At 41.9% G+C, this 20559-nt stretch overlaps 1 protein-coding gene across 1 annotated transcript in view; it reads left to right on the top strand.

Annotated features, from left to right (window-relative positions):
• The first annotated feature begins 709 nt into the window (after positions 1–709).
• The window catches only part of DPP6 (dipeptidyl peptidase like 6), a 447472-nt gene continuing 427622 nt past the window's right edge, over positions 710–20559 (top strand). The window contains exon 1 of the mRNA XM_072328927.1: positions 710–1016. Within this exon, the coding sequence (XP_072185028.1) occupies positions 957–1016 (60 nt within the window). The 5' untranslated portion in view covers positions 710–956. The remainder of the gene's footprint in view (positions 1017–20559) is intronic.

Here is a 20559-nt window from a genome sequence, read left to right as displayed (position 1 = left end):
TAGGGTTGTTTATAGCTTGTTTTGCTGTTTCTTTGCCTCTACTTTTCCTTACTTTGCAAATGGATTTTCACACAAGTTTTTGTTGCAAGGTCAGAGGAGGCAGCACTCACCCTCATAGGCTGAATGGAGGGAAAGAAGAGAGCCTGCAGACAGCTGGACTTGATGGTCTTTATGTGTCCCTTCCAATGAGGGGTACTCTATGTTTCTAGAGGTTCTGGTCACAATTCATGTTGTGGATTTACTTATTATTATTACTTAAAATCAATTTTTATCAGCAAAGCAGGGGAGGTTGTACAGCCCCCATTTCTGTCCAGTGTACCTGGAAGAAGAATTACATAAATTATAGTAAGACCTAAATCCCGAGGCTTATGAGTAAATAAACATCTCTCCATTGCATCACAGCCACCCTTTCATTTCACCGGAGACAGCTGCTCTAACTGCCCCAAGCACTGGAGGAGGAGGAGGAAGGGGGAGGGGAGGGGGGGGTGTCAAAAATTAGAAGAAAAAATAAAGAACAGAACCCGACCCAAGCTTGGCGGTTTTTAATGCGATTTCTCTCGCTGGAGGAAGGGAGGGGGGATTAAAAACGGCGGAGAAGTGAGCGCTCTGCGGCGAGGAAGAGCTGGGTGAGGTCGGGTTGCGGGACAGCGCGCCCCGGGGAACGGAGTCGAACCGAACCGAACCGTACCGTGCGGAGCCGTTCCCTCCCTCCCCGCTGCCGCGGCGGCCCCGGAGCGCGGGGGGCGGGCAGACCGGGCTCGCCTCGCCTCTGCTTTGGAGGGCGGGGGAGGAAGCGGAGCCGGCGGCCGTGGGTTGTTTTAGGGTTTGCTTTGGAGCGGGGAAGCCGGGAGCGCAGCCGGCGCGCACAGCCCCGAGTCCGGGGGCGAAGTTCCGCTGCGGGGGCAGCCCGTCTCCTCCAACCCCTCCGCGGCACAACTTTCCTGCCCGGCCCCAGCATGAACCAGACGGCCGGGGTGTCCAACAACGTGCGCTGCTCCAGCGGCAAGGGGCCCAAGGTAAGCCCGGCTCCCCTTTCTTCCGTCCCTAAACCCGTTGCCGGGAGCGTTTTCCCCAAAGCCGGGCGGCAGCCCTTTGCTCTCCTCCCCATCCCAGCACTTTGCCAACTTCAGTGTTCCTCCTTGACACCTGGGTTCACCCCTTTGGGGTTGTGGCTCGGGAAGGTGACGACCGAGCTTGTAGGGATGCTGAGGCCTCGCGGTCCCAAGCGCTGGAACGCTCCGAACTGGCTCTCCTGCTTCAAACAGGTTAAAATGCTTTGAAGGTAAAGATTAGTGCTGGTGTGCTGTGTGGGATCAGTAGAGCTGCCGTGTTCACTTCTTGCCACGGTTTGTTTGCCTAGCTAGCAGCTGGAAAAAATAAGTAGCTAGGATAAAGCACCTGATAGTGCCCTCAGCTGAATGCGAACAAGATGTAATTGGGTCCTCACACCTGATTCCAATCAAATTTGCACTGTTTTTTGTTTGTTTGATTGTGGTTTTTTTTTTTCCTGGTACTAGCAAACATGGCCCTTGCATTTACTTTCATAACGGTGCTGTGCTGTTAAATGGGAGTTGTGTGGGTTTGTGCCTTCTTGTAGGCATTTCTGCTGATGCTGCTTCTGCAACTCTTCAAAGCGTGGTTTGGTGTTTGTATTTCTGTTTTGCGGGGTATTATTTATTTACTTATTTAACTGTTTACTCCAAGGATCTCAAGAACTGCACTTTGTCACGAGGCATGTTTCTATGCTGGCTAATGGGATGCACCTTAAGGAAATGCAGAATTTATGGTTAGCTGGAAATGGTGCTGTGTTGGCTTCTTGTATTTTATCACTTAACACGGACTTCCATGTTCCATCTTCTAGGCTTGATGTCATGTTGCTGTTTGAAATGCCAGTGCTGCTGCTCACCTGGTTGGCAACTTTGTACCCATTTCCTGCAACTTTTCAGACTTAGCCACACAGATTTACCTCTCCTGTGGAATGAATTCAGTCATTGCTCCTTTTATCGCCTGATCTTTTAAGGATGAAACCCATTAATCATGCATCTGCACGAGTACTAAAAGATGCTGTGTGATGGAGGCTGTGGAAGTACACAAGCAGTTCAGATGAGTCTGCTGAAGCTGTTTACTTAGCTCCATGACTAATCATATATCTCAAGTTAAACCCATTCATGAGCACTTTGCATAACCAGAGAGCCTGAAATTGGGGGTCCTCCATGGATCTTGTCTGTAATTTCAAAGCTGAGCCTCCTTTCTTTGTACACCTTGGTTTTGTTTGAGTTTTGGGTTGAGCAGCAAATGTTATTGAGTGTCAGAAATAATTTGTTTTATCAAGCTGCTAACCTAGTGCTTTAATTCACACGGAAGAGATGGGGCTAAAATGGTTATATTGTTAGCACACGATAATTGAGACGTTTGTTGTTGTCTTGGAGGCATCCTCATCGTATTTTCAGATGCTGTAGGAAATGCATGTTTTCCCATTGGAAATAAATATATTTTTTTCAAGTCAGAAGATTGACATGATTAATGGTTTCAGGTTTTTAATTAAAACATGGAAAGCTCCGTGCACGACTGATTCCAGGAAGAGTTCCGAAATGGAACTGTATAAAATAGGGCAGAAAAGCAAGCAAATAACCCCAGTGTAGTAGATTAGAAAAGAGTGTTTTGTGACACTGACTTCTGAAGTATGGAAATGCCTCTGAAATGTTTCCTCCCCCCCCCAGAAAACCAGATATTAAACAACAGCAAAACACACCAAACTTTTCTGACCCGATCTCCTAACTGCTTAAACTCATTTGCCAGTTTTAATCAAAACTGACAGAATAGAAGTGTTGCCAACATTGACTTTCTACAAGTGTCATGGAAGTCGGTTGCTTAATAGAGAAGAATAACTATTTGATACCTGAGCAGGAGAAGAAGCAGGGGGAAGTCTGCCCTTACCTCCTTTTCTTGTATTTTAGCTCACTCAGTGCTTGGATCTAAATACACCGAGGACTGTTTAAAGATTGAGAGAGGATGGGAGAAAGGAATGAGTGCAGAATAAACTCCCATAAAAAGTGGAAGTTGTTGGTAGGAGAGCAGCAGTGATGTGTGAGAGCTGGGGTATTTATAAGAGGGACTGGGTTGTGCCATTGCTGTGGGTTGGAAATCCACTGTGAGTCAAACACTGTTATTTTCTCTGTTCATGACATAAGGTGGGATTGTTTTGATTGCTTTTTCTCTTCTCCCCTCCAAAATACATTGGCACTGTGTGTCATCTGAAGGGCAGCAATTGCCAAGTCACCAGGGCAAGGTCACTCTTCCTGGCTTTGCTGATTTTTCGTCTCACTGGGCAATAAGCACTCGGACTCCAACTTCCCTCTGCATGATTTACAGCTTTGCTCAGATGCAGTGAGCAGTAGAGGCAGCGTTCTAAAAAGAGGGATGCTGTTAAGGTCCTTAAGTAAATAGCTCAACTATAATGCCAAATTGTAGTAATGCATGCCTACTAAAACATATATATGTGTATATATTTATGGGCATTTCCATATAACACATTGAACTGTTTTTAATCAAGATCTGTCTCTAAGCCACTCGTGATTGCTACTGAGAGATCACAATTTGTTGATTATAGAGAACTATATTGAGAAATAGCTTGTGTACATACGGCTTCCAATGCTCTTTTTTTCCTGCCGATGACTAATCCCGTTGCCTTTCCTAAGACAATTTGTGGGAGGAAGGCAAATGGATTCGCCCCAATGCTATAATGAAAAGCTTTGTTGTGGGAATGTTTCTGTCATGTTTGGGTGCCTGGGGTAGTGAGCCTTACATTGCTGAAAGTCTACACAAAACTGGCTACTCCTCTTGTGTGGGCCGGGAAAAGGCTTCAACTCTTAGGGAAGAAGACTTTTTGGAAAGATGGTTCACTTATATAGGCATAAGGCATAAGAATTTGGGGGTCAGTTTCCATTTATCTCCTTTTGATGGGTTTCTTGAAGGAATTAACGAGGGCTAGCTCCATATGGGGGCTCAGGCTCTTCAATACTGCACAGTGCAGTCCCTGGCTCTTGGCTTTCATTCAGCAGTGTGGAGCCCCATGCCAGCCAATATGAGGCACAGAAGTTGTCTTAAATTTCACTTCTTTTATTAGATTATTTACCAAAGTAGATGCTGTGGGAAGAAATTTGCTTCATATTGAGACTCTGAATTTCATCCACCCTGGGGGAGGAATGTCTAAAGAAACCTTTGGGTGTCATTTCTTTCGTTAGAAAGGAGTAATTTCTGGGTTGGAGCCCATCTCTGTACAGTGAATGCGGCTGATTCCATCTCTTCGGACTTCTCTCTGACTGTACCTTTGAATGAATATACCTATGGTAGCTGTTTTGTGTGGACCTGTCTTGGACACAGCGTGCATCTTCTGTGTCAGGTCTCCTGTTGTCCCATCAGATATGGGTGCAGCTTCTTTGGTGTACACCAGTAAACAAGATATGGCCCCAGCATCATGTCGGCAATGAGTACTGAAATACCCTGTGTGCTTGTAATGCTTTCATTTCACCACCTAAATTGCAATGATGTTTTGTTAGACATTTACATCTTCTCATGGATCTAGGCTTTAATTTATTCCTGATTCAGATCCCAGTGGGTAAGTACAAGGTGAATGTTTTCTTCTCCCAATAGGAGTGATAGAAATCACTCAGACTATATGGTTAAAAGAAACAGCATTGCGTTAAAACTTAACAATTAGCCTGTGTTTCCATCATGGCTTTCCTAGCTGTGTCTTAAAGCGTACATTTTTTGCTATAACAGATGCTAAGCAGTCACTCTTCCTCTCTTGACTTAAAGTATGCCTACACCTTAAGAAAAGCTCATTGAGTCAAAGTATTGAGGTTGGGACATCTGCCTGAATAACTGTAACTTGATTTTCAATCAGCACCGATGAATGCCTGAGGATAGCAGCAAATCACTTGAATTGAGGTTTTGTTTTGTGGTTTGTTTTTTCTTTTAAAGGAGAGACAATTGTGCTAATTATCAATTTCAGTATGCAAGAAAGTAGATAGGAAAACAACTCAACGAAGTAATTCAAATTCTTTGTAAAAGTGAAGTATGTGAAATTAAGCTGAACTGGAAGAGCAGATTTTACCCCTGCTTGCTCTCCCATTATGTTGAAAAAAAGCAATGTTAACCTATAAGAAAAAGAAACTGATATATTTAGTGTGTCCCTGCAAAAGAGGATATTTGCAAGGAGTTGCCTTGATCTAAAGGGGTGACATAGTGCTCATATAGCTGTGGTCAATGTCAGTAATGCCCTTTAAACACAATATGAAAGAGTTTCTTTTTTATAGTAGCTTATTCTTTGAACTGTTCTTTAATAAGACATTATTGCATCTACGCTTAATGAATCTAAGTCTCTTTTATATGAACGATTGCCCCTATGTGAAATATGTGAATTCCAATTGAACTACTTACTTATTTTGGTTTAATTGTGGAGATTCGATACCTCTAAACTTATGAAAGCAGTAGAGCTGTAGTCTCCTGGCACATCTGGATGCAGAAGGTACTGATAAAGAAGCTATTGTAGTTCCTGTGTGTTATTGCTGAAGCAGAAACAAGTTCTTGTCTGTTTTACTTGCACGCAGTTTCTATGAGCACAACTATGGAGTATATTTATGAGTTGTCCAATTTAATACTCTATGGGGAATGCAAAGTTGACTTCTGCATCTAACAAGTATTAAAGTAAGACCTGCTGGGGTTTTATAGAATGACCAGTCAGCTGTCTTGAACATCCAGCTCTACTTAAAGGGGGGTTCCTTAAGAAGTCATATTTTCATCTCAAAACACCAGTCTTTAGAGTAGTCTAATATAGCATTGCATAAGCGTCCCAGCTAAGATCAAGAGTTACTCCTGCTGGGTGCTCTACCCTATGGAAACAGAAACAGTTTTTCCATCAGAGAGCTTAGAGTTTAAGTTAACAATAGAGGCAAAAGTCTGCCAGAAGGGGAGAATCACATTAATTATACAGACAGAGAATTGAACTGCTGAGTATAACCTACCAAACTTTACAAACTTAGCATAATAATGATCTTAAATTCAGTGAAAACAGTTAGAGAAGATAGCCTGACAATGAGTTTCTCTGACATGGAAAAAGAAGGTAAAACCAGCCATTGTCCATTTAAGAGCCAATTAATGCATGTGTTGATAACATCCCACAAGCATATCCCTCCTTATAAAATATACTCCTGTAGGTGTTGGCAGGGGAAAGCTGGGGTCAATTGGAAGGGGAGAAATGTGTTGTCTTGGGAAACCTGTAGACTTCTTTGCCATTATGATTCTAGGAGTTGGTTTGGCTGCTCATGGAGTAGCGTTTGTTTTCACGTGGGGTTGAACAGGCTTGATGATGCAACACTTCAAGGGAAGTGTTTGAAACTGTTTTTGTCACATTCTCTCTCCTTTTTGTAAACTGTAAGATTTCAGTTGACAGCGTATGGTGGAAGTGCTGAGTTACTGAGAGGTCTTCTGCTTCTGCTGGTGTAAATGGAAAGACTTCAGACATTTCTGAAGCTCTAAAGCAATGAAGCATTAAGGATTTTATGAGCATTGACTGTGGGAAATTCTTGACTGTAACTCACGTTATTTCAGACAGTGAAATCTGCTTTCTCTGTGGTTCTCCCTGTACCTGATGATTTTGTCAGTAATTCCTGACATATTCCCTTGAGAGTTTCCTTGGACCATACTAGAGTCGGCTGTCCTGGAAAGTTTCCATTAACAGAAAATTTGGCCAAGGGGTTGGTGAAATCAGTGGAAATCCCCAAGAGTCCCTTTGAGAAGGATATGATGGCAAAGGGAGACAACCAGACTGACTTTATAAATTGACTGCTGATCAGAAACCTACTGGTAGGAGTGATGTTTTCCCCAGCTGGAGAGAGAGAATGCAATGGTGGGATAGAACCTGTGAAAGAGTTCCTGCAGTGCTTATTGTTGCTACTACTTCTCTTGTTTTTGGTTTTGGGTTTTTTTTGGTGTTGGGTAGTAAAAGGAGCAGGGTTGCTTGTAGTGATGAGCAAGTGTGCACCAGCTGGAGCATAATTAGCCTGGAACAGCTGTTGTTTTAAGGGTTTGGAGAGACCATGAGAAAGGATCTGGAGAAGGACCATTCTTTCACCAACAAATGCTTGCCAGAAGCATTATGGCAGGGCTGTGCAGAGCTTGAGGGGTTTCCAGCAGTGGTGGGGGGTTTTGTTCTCCATCTCTTCAGTGCCCTCTGGCACAGGCAGCCTCAAGCTCTGAATCTGAATGAGCTCTGGGGGGTCCATGACACCAGAGCTATCCTGCACTGGAGTTATTTGTGGGTGCTGCTCTCTGCTCCTGTTTTTCATCTTTAATGAGAGCTGAACACATCATAAAATTTTATGGGGTGTTTATGCTAACAAAATTAACTAACAGTTGGTGTTCTGAAAAAGCAGCCAGAGATGTGAGTGCTATAACTGGAATCTGCAATGGCTTTTTAACTGGTGTAGGACAGGGCAAATGTGGAAGTGCCAATGTCACATAATTGTAAACCATTTTCTATTAACTTTTTATTGACTAGAACGGATTACTTGAAATTTCAAGCAAAATCTTAGTGTGATATGTGCCAAAACAATGTCATGCTTTCAGGCATTTAGATAGCTAGGAATGGTGCTGTTAATTTATAGTACCCAGACCAATGGGCTGGTCATCAATCTAAATTAGTGGATGAACTGGTCTGAATATTATCCAGAGCTGAGAGAGAAGTGTGCATTTACCTAGGTACAGGAAGGTCTAATTTGTAATGGTGCTGCCAGAGACAAAGTTTGGTGTAAAGACTTTTGATAATGCTCAGGGGAAATGTCTCAATTTGTGGATTAAGCCCTGAGTTCCTCTGGGTTGTTGGCCAAATGGTTTCTGTATTGTCATCTTTATCATAGATTCCAGTTGATTTTTGAGGCCAAACACTGCTGTCGTCAGGATAACATGTGCCAGGCTGCATTTAACATTCCTGTTTAGGAATGGTATGGGTGTCTACAATGAAATCAAAGCAGTCAATGCTAATTGCTCCATACCAAGACTGGGACAAATGGTTTATGCCCATGTTTTATGTTGTTGTTTCTTTCTTTTTTTACTGTTGGCAAAAAATCATAGAATCACAGAATGGCTTGTGGTTGGAACGGACCTCAAAGATCACCCAGTTCCAACCCCCTGCCATGAGCAGGGTTGCCAGAAATATGAATGAGCACTTCCTTTGCATGACCTGCCAGCTCTTTGGTGGAAGATAACAACTTTGTGACCCGCTGAGTGGAATTCCCGTTCTGTCTGCTCACCTTATGTCTTTGTGTTTAAAATCCGAAAAGGAGACTGTTTAAGATTAAGAAATAGTGGGGTATTGAGAAATGCAGCATATAAAGTGCTTCCTAGGTGATATGTCTTCAAGTGGACAGAATGAAACATGCAGCAGGAAGGGCAAGGCTCGTCATCAATGAGAGCCCCAGAGGGAAGTCTGGAGGCTAATGAATGTGCCAGGTGCTGGTCTCCTCCTAACTCTGCCTGCAACTTGAAAAGGAGCAGAACATCATTTTGAGGTCACATAGGTTACTTATCTGCAGATGGTATCTCAGATTGGAATTCTAGAAGGAAGTATAAATTATGGCAGACAGATGCGTACGGACAGCTGCTAATTTACTGCTACTCAGGGCAGCAGATACAGATAATACGTTTCCTCATCTCCCCCCACCTTGATGTATTAGTTTATGCTTTTAGGCTTTTGACTCTTCTTGGACTCTCCCTTAGTGTCCCAACATCCTTGTACTTGCAGCTTTTTAGTGCAGGATTTCTTATTCAAGTAAGATTTTGCTGGATAGTGACCTCACACAGAGCCTTTGCACTGCTTTAACTGTTCTCTGAAGTCAGAGATCAGATGGCTTTCAAACGAAACACATTCAGGAAAAGTCCAGCAGTGGAGACGCACTTCAGTGTTCTTTCTATTGTGTACTCCCTAGGAGCACTGGTTGCATGTTGGGATTCAGTTTTACTAGAGGCTTTGCAGCCATAGAGCACAATACTTTTTCCTGCATCAAAGAACATCCATTTTAAGATATATTCACTGGTTTAGAGTTATCTCTAAAACTAAGAACTTTATTCTTGATGTTTTTCTTCTTCAGCACTGCTTTCTGTGTGTGATCCCATTGACTGTCATGAGGCTTATATCGTGGTTATATCTGGAGCTCAATGAAAGCATGCATATCACATTTTGCTTGGCGTAGCTGTGTTGTCTATCCTCTTGTCTGACCCCCTGTGACACAATTAGTCTGACAGCAGAGTGGCTGCCAAAGTTTTTCAGTCTCTGGAAGTGTAGACAATGTTATTGTTATGGATCTTCCATGGGGCTCAGGGCTGCCCCTGTATTTCTCAGATTTTCCTCTATGTGTGCTCTGTATCTCCGTGTTTTCTTATTTGTTTCCATGTTAATCACTTGAGTTATCTTGATAGTCCCAAAGGCTGCAGAACGTCTTCCACTCCTATCTTTGGGGTTTATTCTTGCTTCCTTCCTGTATCTCCTTTGCACCAGCTGGTTTTCATAGCAAAGAGGATGCTGAATATTCCACTTTACAAATAAATTAACTTAGTTTTTGTGAGCAAAGATTGATAGGTTTCCTTTAAGTAGCAATAACAATTTGAAGCATTTTCTTCACCATTTTATGAGTGCTGTAAATAAAGGACCTTCACGTTGTTAACAGACCTGAATACAGTGCTGATGTGATCTATCCAACTCATGGATGCTGAAGGACTGATTCAGGTTGAAACGCAGATATCTTTACACATTACTTTGAATAGGTAATGATGGTTTTTGATCACTACAGTGTGAGCTATGGGGAAGGTATTTTGAGCCACGGCTCAGAACTTGCACTTAAAATTTGAAGCCACGTATAGAGCACATAAAGATGTTAGCCAAGAATGGAGAAAGGAAAGAAACTGGTTTGGGACCCTCAAATTCAGGGCAGTGTTTCAAGTATTTGGGTTCCTTCTCTCCCTTCCCCCTTCTCAAGCCAATAGAAAACTTCAGTGCTTTTTTATTACTTTAATGGAAAGTAATCGATGCCGAGCACCATCATAGTATGATGATGAAAATAACTCAGATACAATATTTTGCAGTCAAATATAGCTTTAAGTCACCTCCAATGGCCTTTCTCAGGTACTCTCCTTCTGTAGCTCCATTATTTTTTACAGCGTACATTTTGCATCTGAAAAACTCCAGTTTACAGCTGATGTAGTCTAGCTGAAAGGGACAAGATTGTATTTGTTTGATTGTTCATTTATTGTAACTGCAGGAGGGAAGTCTATGTCTAAATATTGGTGATGTCAGCAGAGGAAACGTATCTAAAGTTCTTGTGTGCTGATGGAAGAATTGCTCCTAAATCTTTTTCAGTGTGTGAAGTTGATTGTAGGACCCAGTAAGGAAAAAACTCTGTTTTCCAGTGCTTAAAATTTTAATGGCTGCAGAAAAATGGGTCTTTCAGCCCTTTAAAATATAGCTTGTAGAGAAATTATCACAAATGTCTTAATGTTTCTTAAAAATTCCTTTCTTCTCACTTTCTTGTAAGCGTTTATTATATTTGGGTTTTGATCATCCACAAGGAAAAAAAACCAACATATTTTAGCTAAAAGCTGACACTTCCATATACTCTCATTCTTTGGAAACAGAAATTATGAAGAGTTAGGGGAAATCTAGCGAATTACAAGGGAGTCTAACCATCTTTCTTCACAGTCCTAGCAAGTTAACAAAGACTGTAATGCTGTTCATATGAATGATGATTCTATTCAGCTGAGAAATAGCCATCCTTTGTGGAGGCTGAGGCAGTCAGATGCACCCAAACACTGAAGTATGATGATTGCATGTAAACGTTGTCAAAGCAAGGATATAGATTTATCTTGTATTCTACAAAAGGTATTTGCTGCCCCTTGAGGTGCCTGGAAGCCAGTCTGCATGTGTTTGTCAGCAGTTCCTTAGAGTTCAAGTTATGGTGTTTGCCAAAAAGAAAGGGTTTATTTGATGGTTGGGAATGAGAGGTTGCATCATTAAAAAGCAGCTTTGTTCTGATGTGTAAATGAGAAGGAATGTTCATTTTTTTTATAGATGGTTAGCTGTGCTGTAACAGCTCTCCTAAGTATCATTGTAACAACATTGCCAAGCATGAAATTTCATGTATTTTCCAATTTCACTTACTAAAGAAATATGAAAATAAAAATCAAATAATGCTCAAGTTTATATTCGACATTGCTACAGATGTGTCCCATTAAAGGATGGAAAAATACCATCAGAATGATGCAGGGATGTTATTCCACGAGTCCTCAGAAACTGCAGTGTTTCGTTCTAACGGTAAAGTTATCTTTGAAGGACAGGACTCCATTTCTGGATTACAACACCAATGTTTGTGTGTGTAATTTCAGTTCAGATGTAATCTAGGGGCAGGATTTTGCTCTACTGATGCTGCACGAGATGTGCCAGGTATCCTTCCAAATGCTGCATGAGGATATGAATTTCCAGCAGGTCTTGTGTTGTGTCTGCCATCAACGGCAATACATCTCAAGTGATTGTGGCTGTCTTAGCTGAATTCCTGTTCAAGGAAAGACTGGATGTTGTGTTGAGGGACATGGTTTAGTGGGAGCTATTAGTAATAGGTGAATGGTTGGACTGGATGATCTTTTAGGTCTTTTCCAACCTTGGTGATTCTGTGATTCTATGAATTGGGTTCATCCTACCTAAGCTGTGATAATAGTCAACAGTGCACGGTCAGTGTGAAGAAGCCTGCTATAAGCTCACTGTGGGTCAGTTGCTCTTTCATTTGCTTCTTATATTCCATGAGATCCTTGTTGACTATAACAGGAATTTAGATACCTGGTAGTCACATAAGTACCTCATATAAGTAACTTAGTCGTCTTAGTCTCAAATTGCATCTCCCTTGTACTGGTCAGCCTTGTCCACTTTATTATGTGTTGTCTGTATGGATAAGAAAAGATGGAAATAATTATAGTTTTAATTTCTTGCCTGCTATTTCTTAAGGCCCAGGCCATTTCTTTTGAGTGAGGATGAAGGGTTGAGTACTACAGTGTGATCGGTGTACCTCACATCACTTTATCTATAATAAGATCTCAGATCAAAATGACTGATTTATTTTCAGAGAATTTGGGTTTTGGAAAAGTTTGGGTTATTTGGATCAGAGTAATTATGGCTGGGAACTTAGATTGATGTTTATGCTTCAGTCTTGATGTTGCTGAGAGAGCCTGTTTGGAGCAAGAAAGGATGCTTATGTGAATTGGGAAATAGGTTAGATTTTTATTTATTTCTGTTTTTTGAAAGGTTAGACTATCCAAGCCAATCCTTTTGAACCAAGAGAATAAGGGCTGCAAAAAAAGCTGATATCATTGCACAGAAGATTTATGAATCTCTACGTGGAGCGGAAGGTGGATGTAGATAAAGCAGGCAAAGTTAAATCATTCTTTGCCTGTTATTCTGAGCATGGTATCAGTGTTGGTTTCTTTGACTGCAAGGTCCTTTGGGAGCCTTGCACACACAGTGCAAACATCAGCTGGTCAGCTACATGTCAGGCCATGGCTTATTTTATGTTTCTCTAGGACTCCAACATGGGTTTAGTGCCAGCATAGTGGCATCTCTCCTTTCATCCTGTTGCCATAAACTCACTGGACAATCCAGCACGCACCTAATGGTAAGGAAAAACCAGACTGTCAGTATTGCTAACAGCTCTTGTTGTAATAATGATATTATAATAGTGTCCTAACCTGGTTTGTTTGTATTCAGCAAATTATTGCTCCAAATTATTCTGACATTTAGGTAAGATAACACTTGGAAGGTGGTTTTTTGGGGGAAAGATAGCTGTTTTTAATTTCCTTCTCTGCTCGGTAGCTTTAGGTTGTTATAGTGAAGTTTTCTTCTCTAGTTGTGCTTCTTAAAGAAGGCACATTTTTCTGCTTAGAAATAGCTCTATAGAGAAGTGACAGTGTAATTTGTAAAAGTCAGCAGGGAAAATATCCTTTCACAGGGAAAAGTGTGGGCACATGGAAAGTTATTTTAAAAACTCTCCTGGGATTTAGTAAACTGTCTTAGTGGCTTTATCATTGGAACAGGGGATTGGGAGTAAAGGAAAAGGTAGTTATCAGCTAGGATATTTCTGTGGACTTGATTGCTATCGTGCTTCACCTCCTCAAAATCTCTAATGCTATTTTCTTCAGATCACTATTGATCATTGTTAGAATGGATTGAGTTGCATTAAGTTATTGTTAGTCTGGTTTTACAGACAGTGGAGCTGAGAAACGATGGCAATGGGCTTTTGAAGATATTTAGTCATGTACATATATAAAGACAACGCTTTGTGGTCTTCTCATGAGCAATGGCCATTACATGGGATACGGGGTTACATTGTGGGATGTATCTTTCTGTTCTTTTGTTTTTTTCCCTGAGAATTCCAAGTGCTTCCATAGAATCGTAGAATTATTTGTGTTGGATAGAACCGTTAAAGTCCATCTGGTCCAACTCCTCTGCAGTGAACGTGGACACCTACAGCTCCATCAGGTGCTCCGAGCCCTGTCCAGCCTGACCTTGGGGTGGATGGGGCATCCACCACCTCTCTGGGCAGCCTGTGCCAGTGCTTCACCACTTATTCCTTGTATCCAATCTAAATCTCTCCTCTTTCAGTTTGCAACTATTTTTCCTTGTCTTATCACAGCAGATGCTGGTAAAGAATCTATCCCCTTCTTTCCTACAGACCTTCTTTAGGTACCAAAAAGCTTCTATCTGGTCTCCCCAGAGCCTTCTCATCTCCAAGATGAACAGCCCCAGTTCTCTCAGCCTGTTCTCTTTCCGGTTTACAGAGAAGGATGTTATGGATAGATGTTATTTTGCCCCTTGAATTATTTTTTAGTTTCGCTCAGATAAATGATTGACACTTGTAACTATTATTTTCATGTACTCAGAATGGGGGGGCCACATGCAAAATGGGAAGATGCAATACCATAGTGCTGAGGTGAGATTTTGAAGGCTCAAGCGCTATCGGCTTCACTGCCTCTAGAAATAAATAAGTTGTATCTTGAATGAGTTATGTGAGTTCAGCGGTACTTAGAAATTTATAAGCACCGGGTCTGGTAAGACTGAGGTACACAAGGCCTTCTACACAGCCAAGGACAACAGGGATCTAGGAAGAAAAATGTTTCTAAATGTCAACCTAAATCACGGAGGGATTGAACCAGAAAAGAGGTTAAGAACATGCCTAAAACACAGATGAGATTCACTTTTTCTTGTTGCTCTTTTTCCAGACGTGCTTTAAAAAATAAGACACCAGCTTTCTCTCTGGGGGAAAAAAATATAAATCGATGTGTCCAGGGGAGGAGTGTGCATTGTGAATCCCAAGTGCGTGGCAGTTTCCTCTGCAGCCCCGAGGGAAGGAAAAGTTCAGAATTCAGAACATCTCATTTCTGAACCTTTCATGTGGGCTGGTGCTGAGCAATTTCAGGAGGTTTGGGGGTGGTTTTCAGCATGTTCCTGCTCAGTAAATGGCAGAATCTTACTTTGAGGTAGTTAATTATCAGAAAGGTGAACATAATCTATTGTTTTGGATGTTACTGATGGATACAGAATACTGCCAATTGATCATTATTCTCAAGTTTCCAGTTCTCCAAAAGAGACTGTGGCATCTTCTGCTTCCTCTGATCAGATCTCATGGCTTTCTGTGTACCATGACCACAGTATATGAAAAATCCCAGTTCCTTCAGTTGGCTTCTGCTAAGCAAAACACCTCCATGATGCGTAATTACTTCATGTTTCCAAGACCCTGAACAAAAGTCATGAAGAATCTCCCTGCTTTGCTTTTTCCTTGTGTTTGCTGGAGTAGGGAATTAGAGGACTCTGTTGTCACCCACATGCTTTAAGTTACGTTATTTAGTTTGGTGGATTTCTCTTCAGAATGTTCCTTGATGCCTTTTCAAAGATGAGCTCACTTCATTGGTCTTGTTTACAGATTTGGTAGGCTGTCTTGAGTGAAGCTTTGAGGTCTCCTCATTCAAGCATAATTTTTTCTTTACTTGGACTCACATATGCAGTAATAATAATTACGGTGCTCTGTCACTTCTTAAAACATATTGATCATGAGTTTTTGACATTACTTGGAGGAAAAAAAGGGCATTTGAGGACTTCAGAATACATGCATGCATAATTTTCTGTAAGCTGACATGTATCTTCCTGCTTTCTTGTGGCTTGAAATGAATTTTAGATTTTTAGAACGGTGATATAAGCCATTACACAGCCTTGCTGTCTAACCAGTCACAGTGCTTCTGTAAATCCTCCTCCTTCTTCAGATAAAAATCAGAAACAGCAGAGTGAGAAAAACATGCTGTTTAGGAATTAATAACATGTTTTATTGAACCAGAACAAGTAAGTTGCAATGATGTGCCATGGATGGGCATCATCTTTATTTAAGATCAGCTGCACTCACGAGTCAATGACCAGCAATAGTTTGCTGCTAGCTTAGAGGTTGCCCAGAGAGGTGGTGGATGTCCCATCCTTGGAGGCACACAGAGTCAGACTGGATAGAGCCTGAATATTCTTTGATTTCAGTTTGATGAGTACTGATACGCTTAGCATCCTTTCGTGAGAGTTTTGCTTCTTTTCCAAGATAAGAGTCCATGTCTATCTATCCTTATATTTACTCTCTTATTAACTCAGATCTTTATTAGTGGCTATATAATGTCCATACATATGGTCTATATGTAACATATAGTCAATGTAGCACTCATTGATTGCTGTCTTGGTACCAGAGGGATTTGGGTTCCCAACCTGAGATTCCCACTGTGAGAGACCTGTTTCCAGACAGGCCTTAGCCTCTCAGAAGAGAAGAATTAGGTTGTTTATTTAGTAAAGTTAGGTAGCTGCATATCGCTTTTCAGAAGTTCACATGAAGTTTATCTGTGTGTATGTATATATTCATGAAATTGCTTACCTTGTCACTGGTTTCATCCTGCCCTGTTTGAAAAGGCTTGAATTGTGACTTAGAATGGTGTTTATTGCTTGCTTCCATGATTCTATTTCAAAGTTCCTTTCATGGTGCAGTGCAGAAAGGGGTGAAAAAAAAGAAGACATGGAGAGAACTTGATTTGATGCTGGGTTCTGCGAAGATTTCTTGCTGCGGTCTGAGATGAAGACCTTGCTTCTCTCTGTTTGGATAGGACAGTTTTGCTCTGTGCTGGCAGCCCAGAAGTCTCTAGTAATGGTAGTACTCACCTGGACCATTTTTTGTTTGCCCAAGAATTACTTGTGGTCAAATTCTTTCATTGGTGGAAATGTGCTTGTGCACACCAGCAAAATGCTGGCACTGCTCCATCGTAAGCAGATGGACACTCTCAAATGGAGCTCAATCCCACTTTCAGAGTCATTGAATATATTAAGAGCTCTGGTCCCAGTACTGACACCTGAGAGACATCACTCATCAATTGACTTGCTCAGTCCTGTTTTTTTTTCCCCTCTAGCAGTGCTCTTGCTCAAAGCACACAGATACAGGTGGAAGGAACCTATTCCCCCACCATGCACGTAAGTCTAACGGAGTAACATAGAGATTTTTCATCCCTTGTGATTTAATTGGATGAGCTGATTAAAACTCAGACTTTCTTTCCTCCAAATTTTTGTCAAAGTCGGGATCATTTTTGTAAACAGAGCTGGCTTCCACAATCTGGCTTTTCCTGATGGAAATCTGTTCCAGTCTAAGTCTTCCGCCAGACCTCAGTGAAGAACATATGGATCCCAAAACTGCTGAGACTAAGGAATGAGGCAGTTGTCTGCTGGTGCACTTAGAATAAGTAAATAAATAAGTCCCACTACAGCCAGAGTTGCTGCCTGGGGACTTTGCAGCTCTCCATCCATCTCCTGTTTTAATTCTCAGTCTGTGCAGAGTTCCTTTGTGCTGATCTTCACTTCTGAGACAGCAGATTTAGTACGTATATAGCTGCACACCTCCCTCTGCAGGAAGGAAAACAACAACAACAACAACAACAAAAAACACACCAAAAAACAGATGCAAGAACCATCATAGTAACAGTAATAAACTTTTATTACTGGTGATGGAAAGCATGTTTGAACTGAAGATTGGCTGCAAAGCCAATAACAACCAGGGTGCTGAATGTGCCATCAGAGAAACAGCACTTTACAAGGTAAAAGACAAGCTTCTAAATACGTATCTCTTAATTGTGTGTGGCAAATTGAATAATGGAAGCGTGTTTTCTTACAGTGACTCTTTCAACAGCAATGCTCAGTTTTGCTCATTCAGTCAACTCTGTTCTTTGTATCATTAGTAGGTCTAATGCAGGTAATGAAACAGGTTGCCATTCCTGGATTTTGACAACCTTTATAATATATCTCCCAGCATGGGAGAGCCATTCCTATGGGGTTCTTGGCTGGAGCCTGATGTTAGTGTGGAAATGTCACTGCAACAGTAACAAAGCAAAGATGCTCCTTACCCAACCCTGGCATTCCAGGTGTGCTTCCACTATAATACAGAATTCATGGTATTTTGGTATTTATGACACAGTACTCATTAATTCAAATAGAGTCCCAAATAGTAAGCAAATGATTTCAGCTTTCATAGGCTCAGTTGCATCAGCCTATTCTTAGCATATTTGTTGTTGGTTTTGATCGACCTGGATTAAGATGTGCATTCGTACGTAGTGACAGGTTTGACGCAATGCCTTTAAAGGTAGGAGGAGAGTTAACTGATTTCCACAGCTATCAAAGTATTTGCTGGTAATTAGCAATCAAAAGCGTGAAAAGGGTTTGTTACAGCTGGGATATCTTTAAATAATGACAGTATATTTCCCAAAGCTCACCTTACAGCAATTAAGGCAGAAATACAGAGTTAGAGATGAACCAGAGGAAAAGGTGGCAATGCAGACAAAAGGGCAAATATGTTTTGAGAAGATGTCTGTCACAGACTTGCTTTGCATCGCAGTGAGGTTTTCATTGGAAATGTGCCCTAGATGGTGTTTGTGCTGATCTGAGAGATCCCCCAAAATGAACAGCAAATAATGTCTGAAATGTGGAGTCAGAGAGGCACAGTGCTTTGTTCGCCTTCTTGAAGGGTCAGTGGAAGAAAGGGGAGGAAGGCTTGTAGATCTTTGATTTTGAGGAGATGCTGCTGTCTGCTTTCAGTAGGTGCTGTCTGGGTAAGGGCGGTAGGAGCCCCACTTGGCTCTCCTGGGGGTATTTTTGATTCTAAAAGCTTTTCCTGCTGGATGATAGGGATGACCTGCATGTCTCTGGTAGTGGCTGCTGGGCTCAAAAATAACCTAAGATGTAGCTTGGAGCGATCAGACTGTTTGACAGGTCTGTGCATGCTTTGTACCCTAGTGTAGAAGCTGAAAACAGTTTGTTAGTTGGGGTCTTATACAGCTGACTGCTAAGAGATTTGCACATGCTAGCTGTGCACTGTCTCCAGCTGAACACCCACTGTGGGGGAAGTATCCACCTGATGGTGCAGAATGGATTTGAGATGATCTCTGGAGATACATGGCTGCTTGTCTGATACCCTGTATACATGAGAGCTCTATTTTGGATCTCAGTGGGCTAGGCAAGACAGTGGAAGTCACCCTGAATGCTCTGTGAACTCTTCTAAACTAAGTCCGTTAGTTTTCTGGCAACAGAAGAAGGAACTGAATTATCTGGCATGGCCTGAAACCTGTATGCTAGGTAGGTGACTAGAAGCCCTTTGCCATGCCCTCTGCTATTGCAGTACAGCCTGTTGCCTTCCTCTTGTCACAGCACTTTTCATATTAATACTTGATAATCTGCCGCAATAGCATTTGGATTGTTAGTGGGACTGAGTTAATTGTCGTTGGTATTCCCAAGCAGGGAGCTACAAGCAATGATGTGCTCATGGAGACACAGTCTGCCCTTCTTTACCACTGCTTCCCTGTGTAGTCTCTTCTATAATGCCTGATCCTTCTGGAGAGACAGCAGAATTAGGGTACATGATGTCCCTATGCCTAACAGTCTTCACAGTTCTGTTCCTGTAGATTAATGGGCTGCCTCGACTCCAGTAGATTAAATGTGCCTCGGACAATTCTCAGATGATGAAGCCATCTGGCGTAAATTGCTTGCCACTATATTGCTAACTTCTTGCAAACTCCTCAAAAGCGTGCGTGTTGCTTTTTGCCAAGGGACAAGCACCTGTGTTAATTCCCAGTTGACACCCAGGAGCTGACTGGGAGAGTGCTAGCTGGCAGAGGCCTGTGATGGCTAACGATTTAACATTATAACGCACTTGTACCCATAAATTGTCCTTGACATAGGTTAGCCTTTTAGCCCTTGGACACATGGCCCTTTCCCCTTTTTTCTTTCAGGAGACAAGTCTCACTGTCAAGCTTAGTGCTCCTGGGTGCATAAGGGGCAAGGAGATGTAAATGTCTCGGGTGCCTTAATGAGGAGAACAATGTTTTCTTACAAGGATGCACAGATTTTGGATTTCTCTACATGGCTCCAAACTAGGACTGAAACCTCTCTTGAAGTGTGTTGCTTGCCCTTGCCAGTAAGAATCTGTTGGCCTCTCCAGAGGACTTAAGATCCTTTCAAAGGGTTGAAAATGAGCACAGATGTCCCAAAGGATCCTCATTTGGTGTTCAGTATCTTTTCAAGGTTGTCATTCTGTTAGCTAAATATTGGAAGCACTTAGGCAGAGCTTCTTCCTTAAAGACCTGTGAATAGACTCATAGATTATGTGTCAAAAGGCGATTTATAAAGTAAAAAGTCACAAAATAAGAACAATATCATTCCATAACTCTTACAACTGTTAGGCCAGTCAGCATAGGAAGCAGAAGTCACCAGGAAAGAAAAAGCTTGGTAATTTTTTAGAACATAGGGTGCTAAATTACTTTGCAGCTTCCAGCCATCTGGGGAGAATAACAAAGTATGTTCATTCCTGTTTGAACTGGTGAATTGAAACTGCAGAAGAGACTGGGTTTTGTATTGCTGGTCTGCATGTTAATTCACATCTCAGAGTTGGTGGCTTCTGTGTTGACTGAGCGTAGTTGCTATAGTGTAAGTGTTGGGAACTTGTCTTCTCTTTTACTGTCTGAGTGGAAACGGTTGCTCGAGGGAATTTTCAGATAGCAAAATCTCTCTCATGGATTCCTGGGGATATGAGATGTTAGGTGGCCACAATGCATGTGCGAGCGTGAGTTTGCTTCTTCCATTTCTCCCCAGTGCTTTTTAAATTCAGCTGGCAAATGTCGACCAGATCTGATGAAAGGCTCAACAAGCTTCATGAAAATTAGTGGTTTCGTTATAGAGACTCTTCTTGTACCTCCGTGATATGAACACTGCAGTATGGGTTTGCTCACTGTTCGCAGGACAACGGAGGCACTGTTTGAAGGAGGATTTAGAGGAATACTCTACCCAAAGGGGAAGCGTCACCTGGAGTTTATACCTGATTAAACAGCGTGGAAAAACAGGAACACTGTTGCCAGGGAACATTTTTTGCCCCATTTTTCCACCTCTCTGCCCTTCCAACCAGCAAAACT

This window comes from Excalfactoria chinensis, chromosome 2 (genome assembly GCF_039878825.1).
Source record: "Excalfactoria chinensis isolate bCotChi1 chromosome 2, bCotChi1.hap2, whole genome shotgun sequence".
NCBI lineage: Eukaryota > Metazoa > Chordata > Aves > Galliformes > Phasianidae > Excalfactoria > Excalfactoria chinensis.
This window is presented reverse-complemented; position numbering and strand designations above follow the sequence as displayed.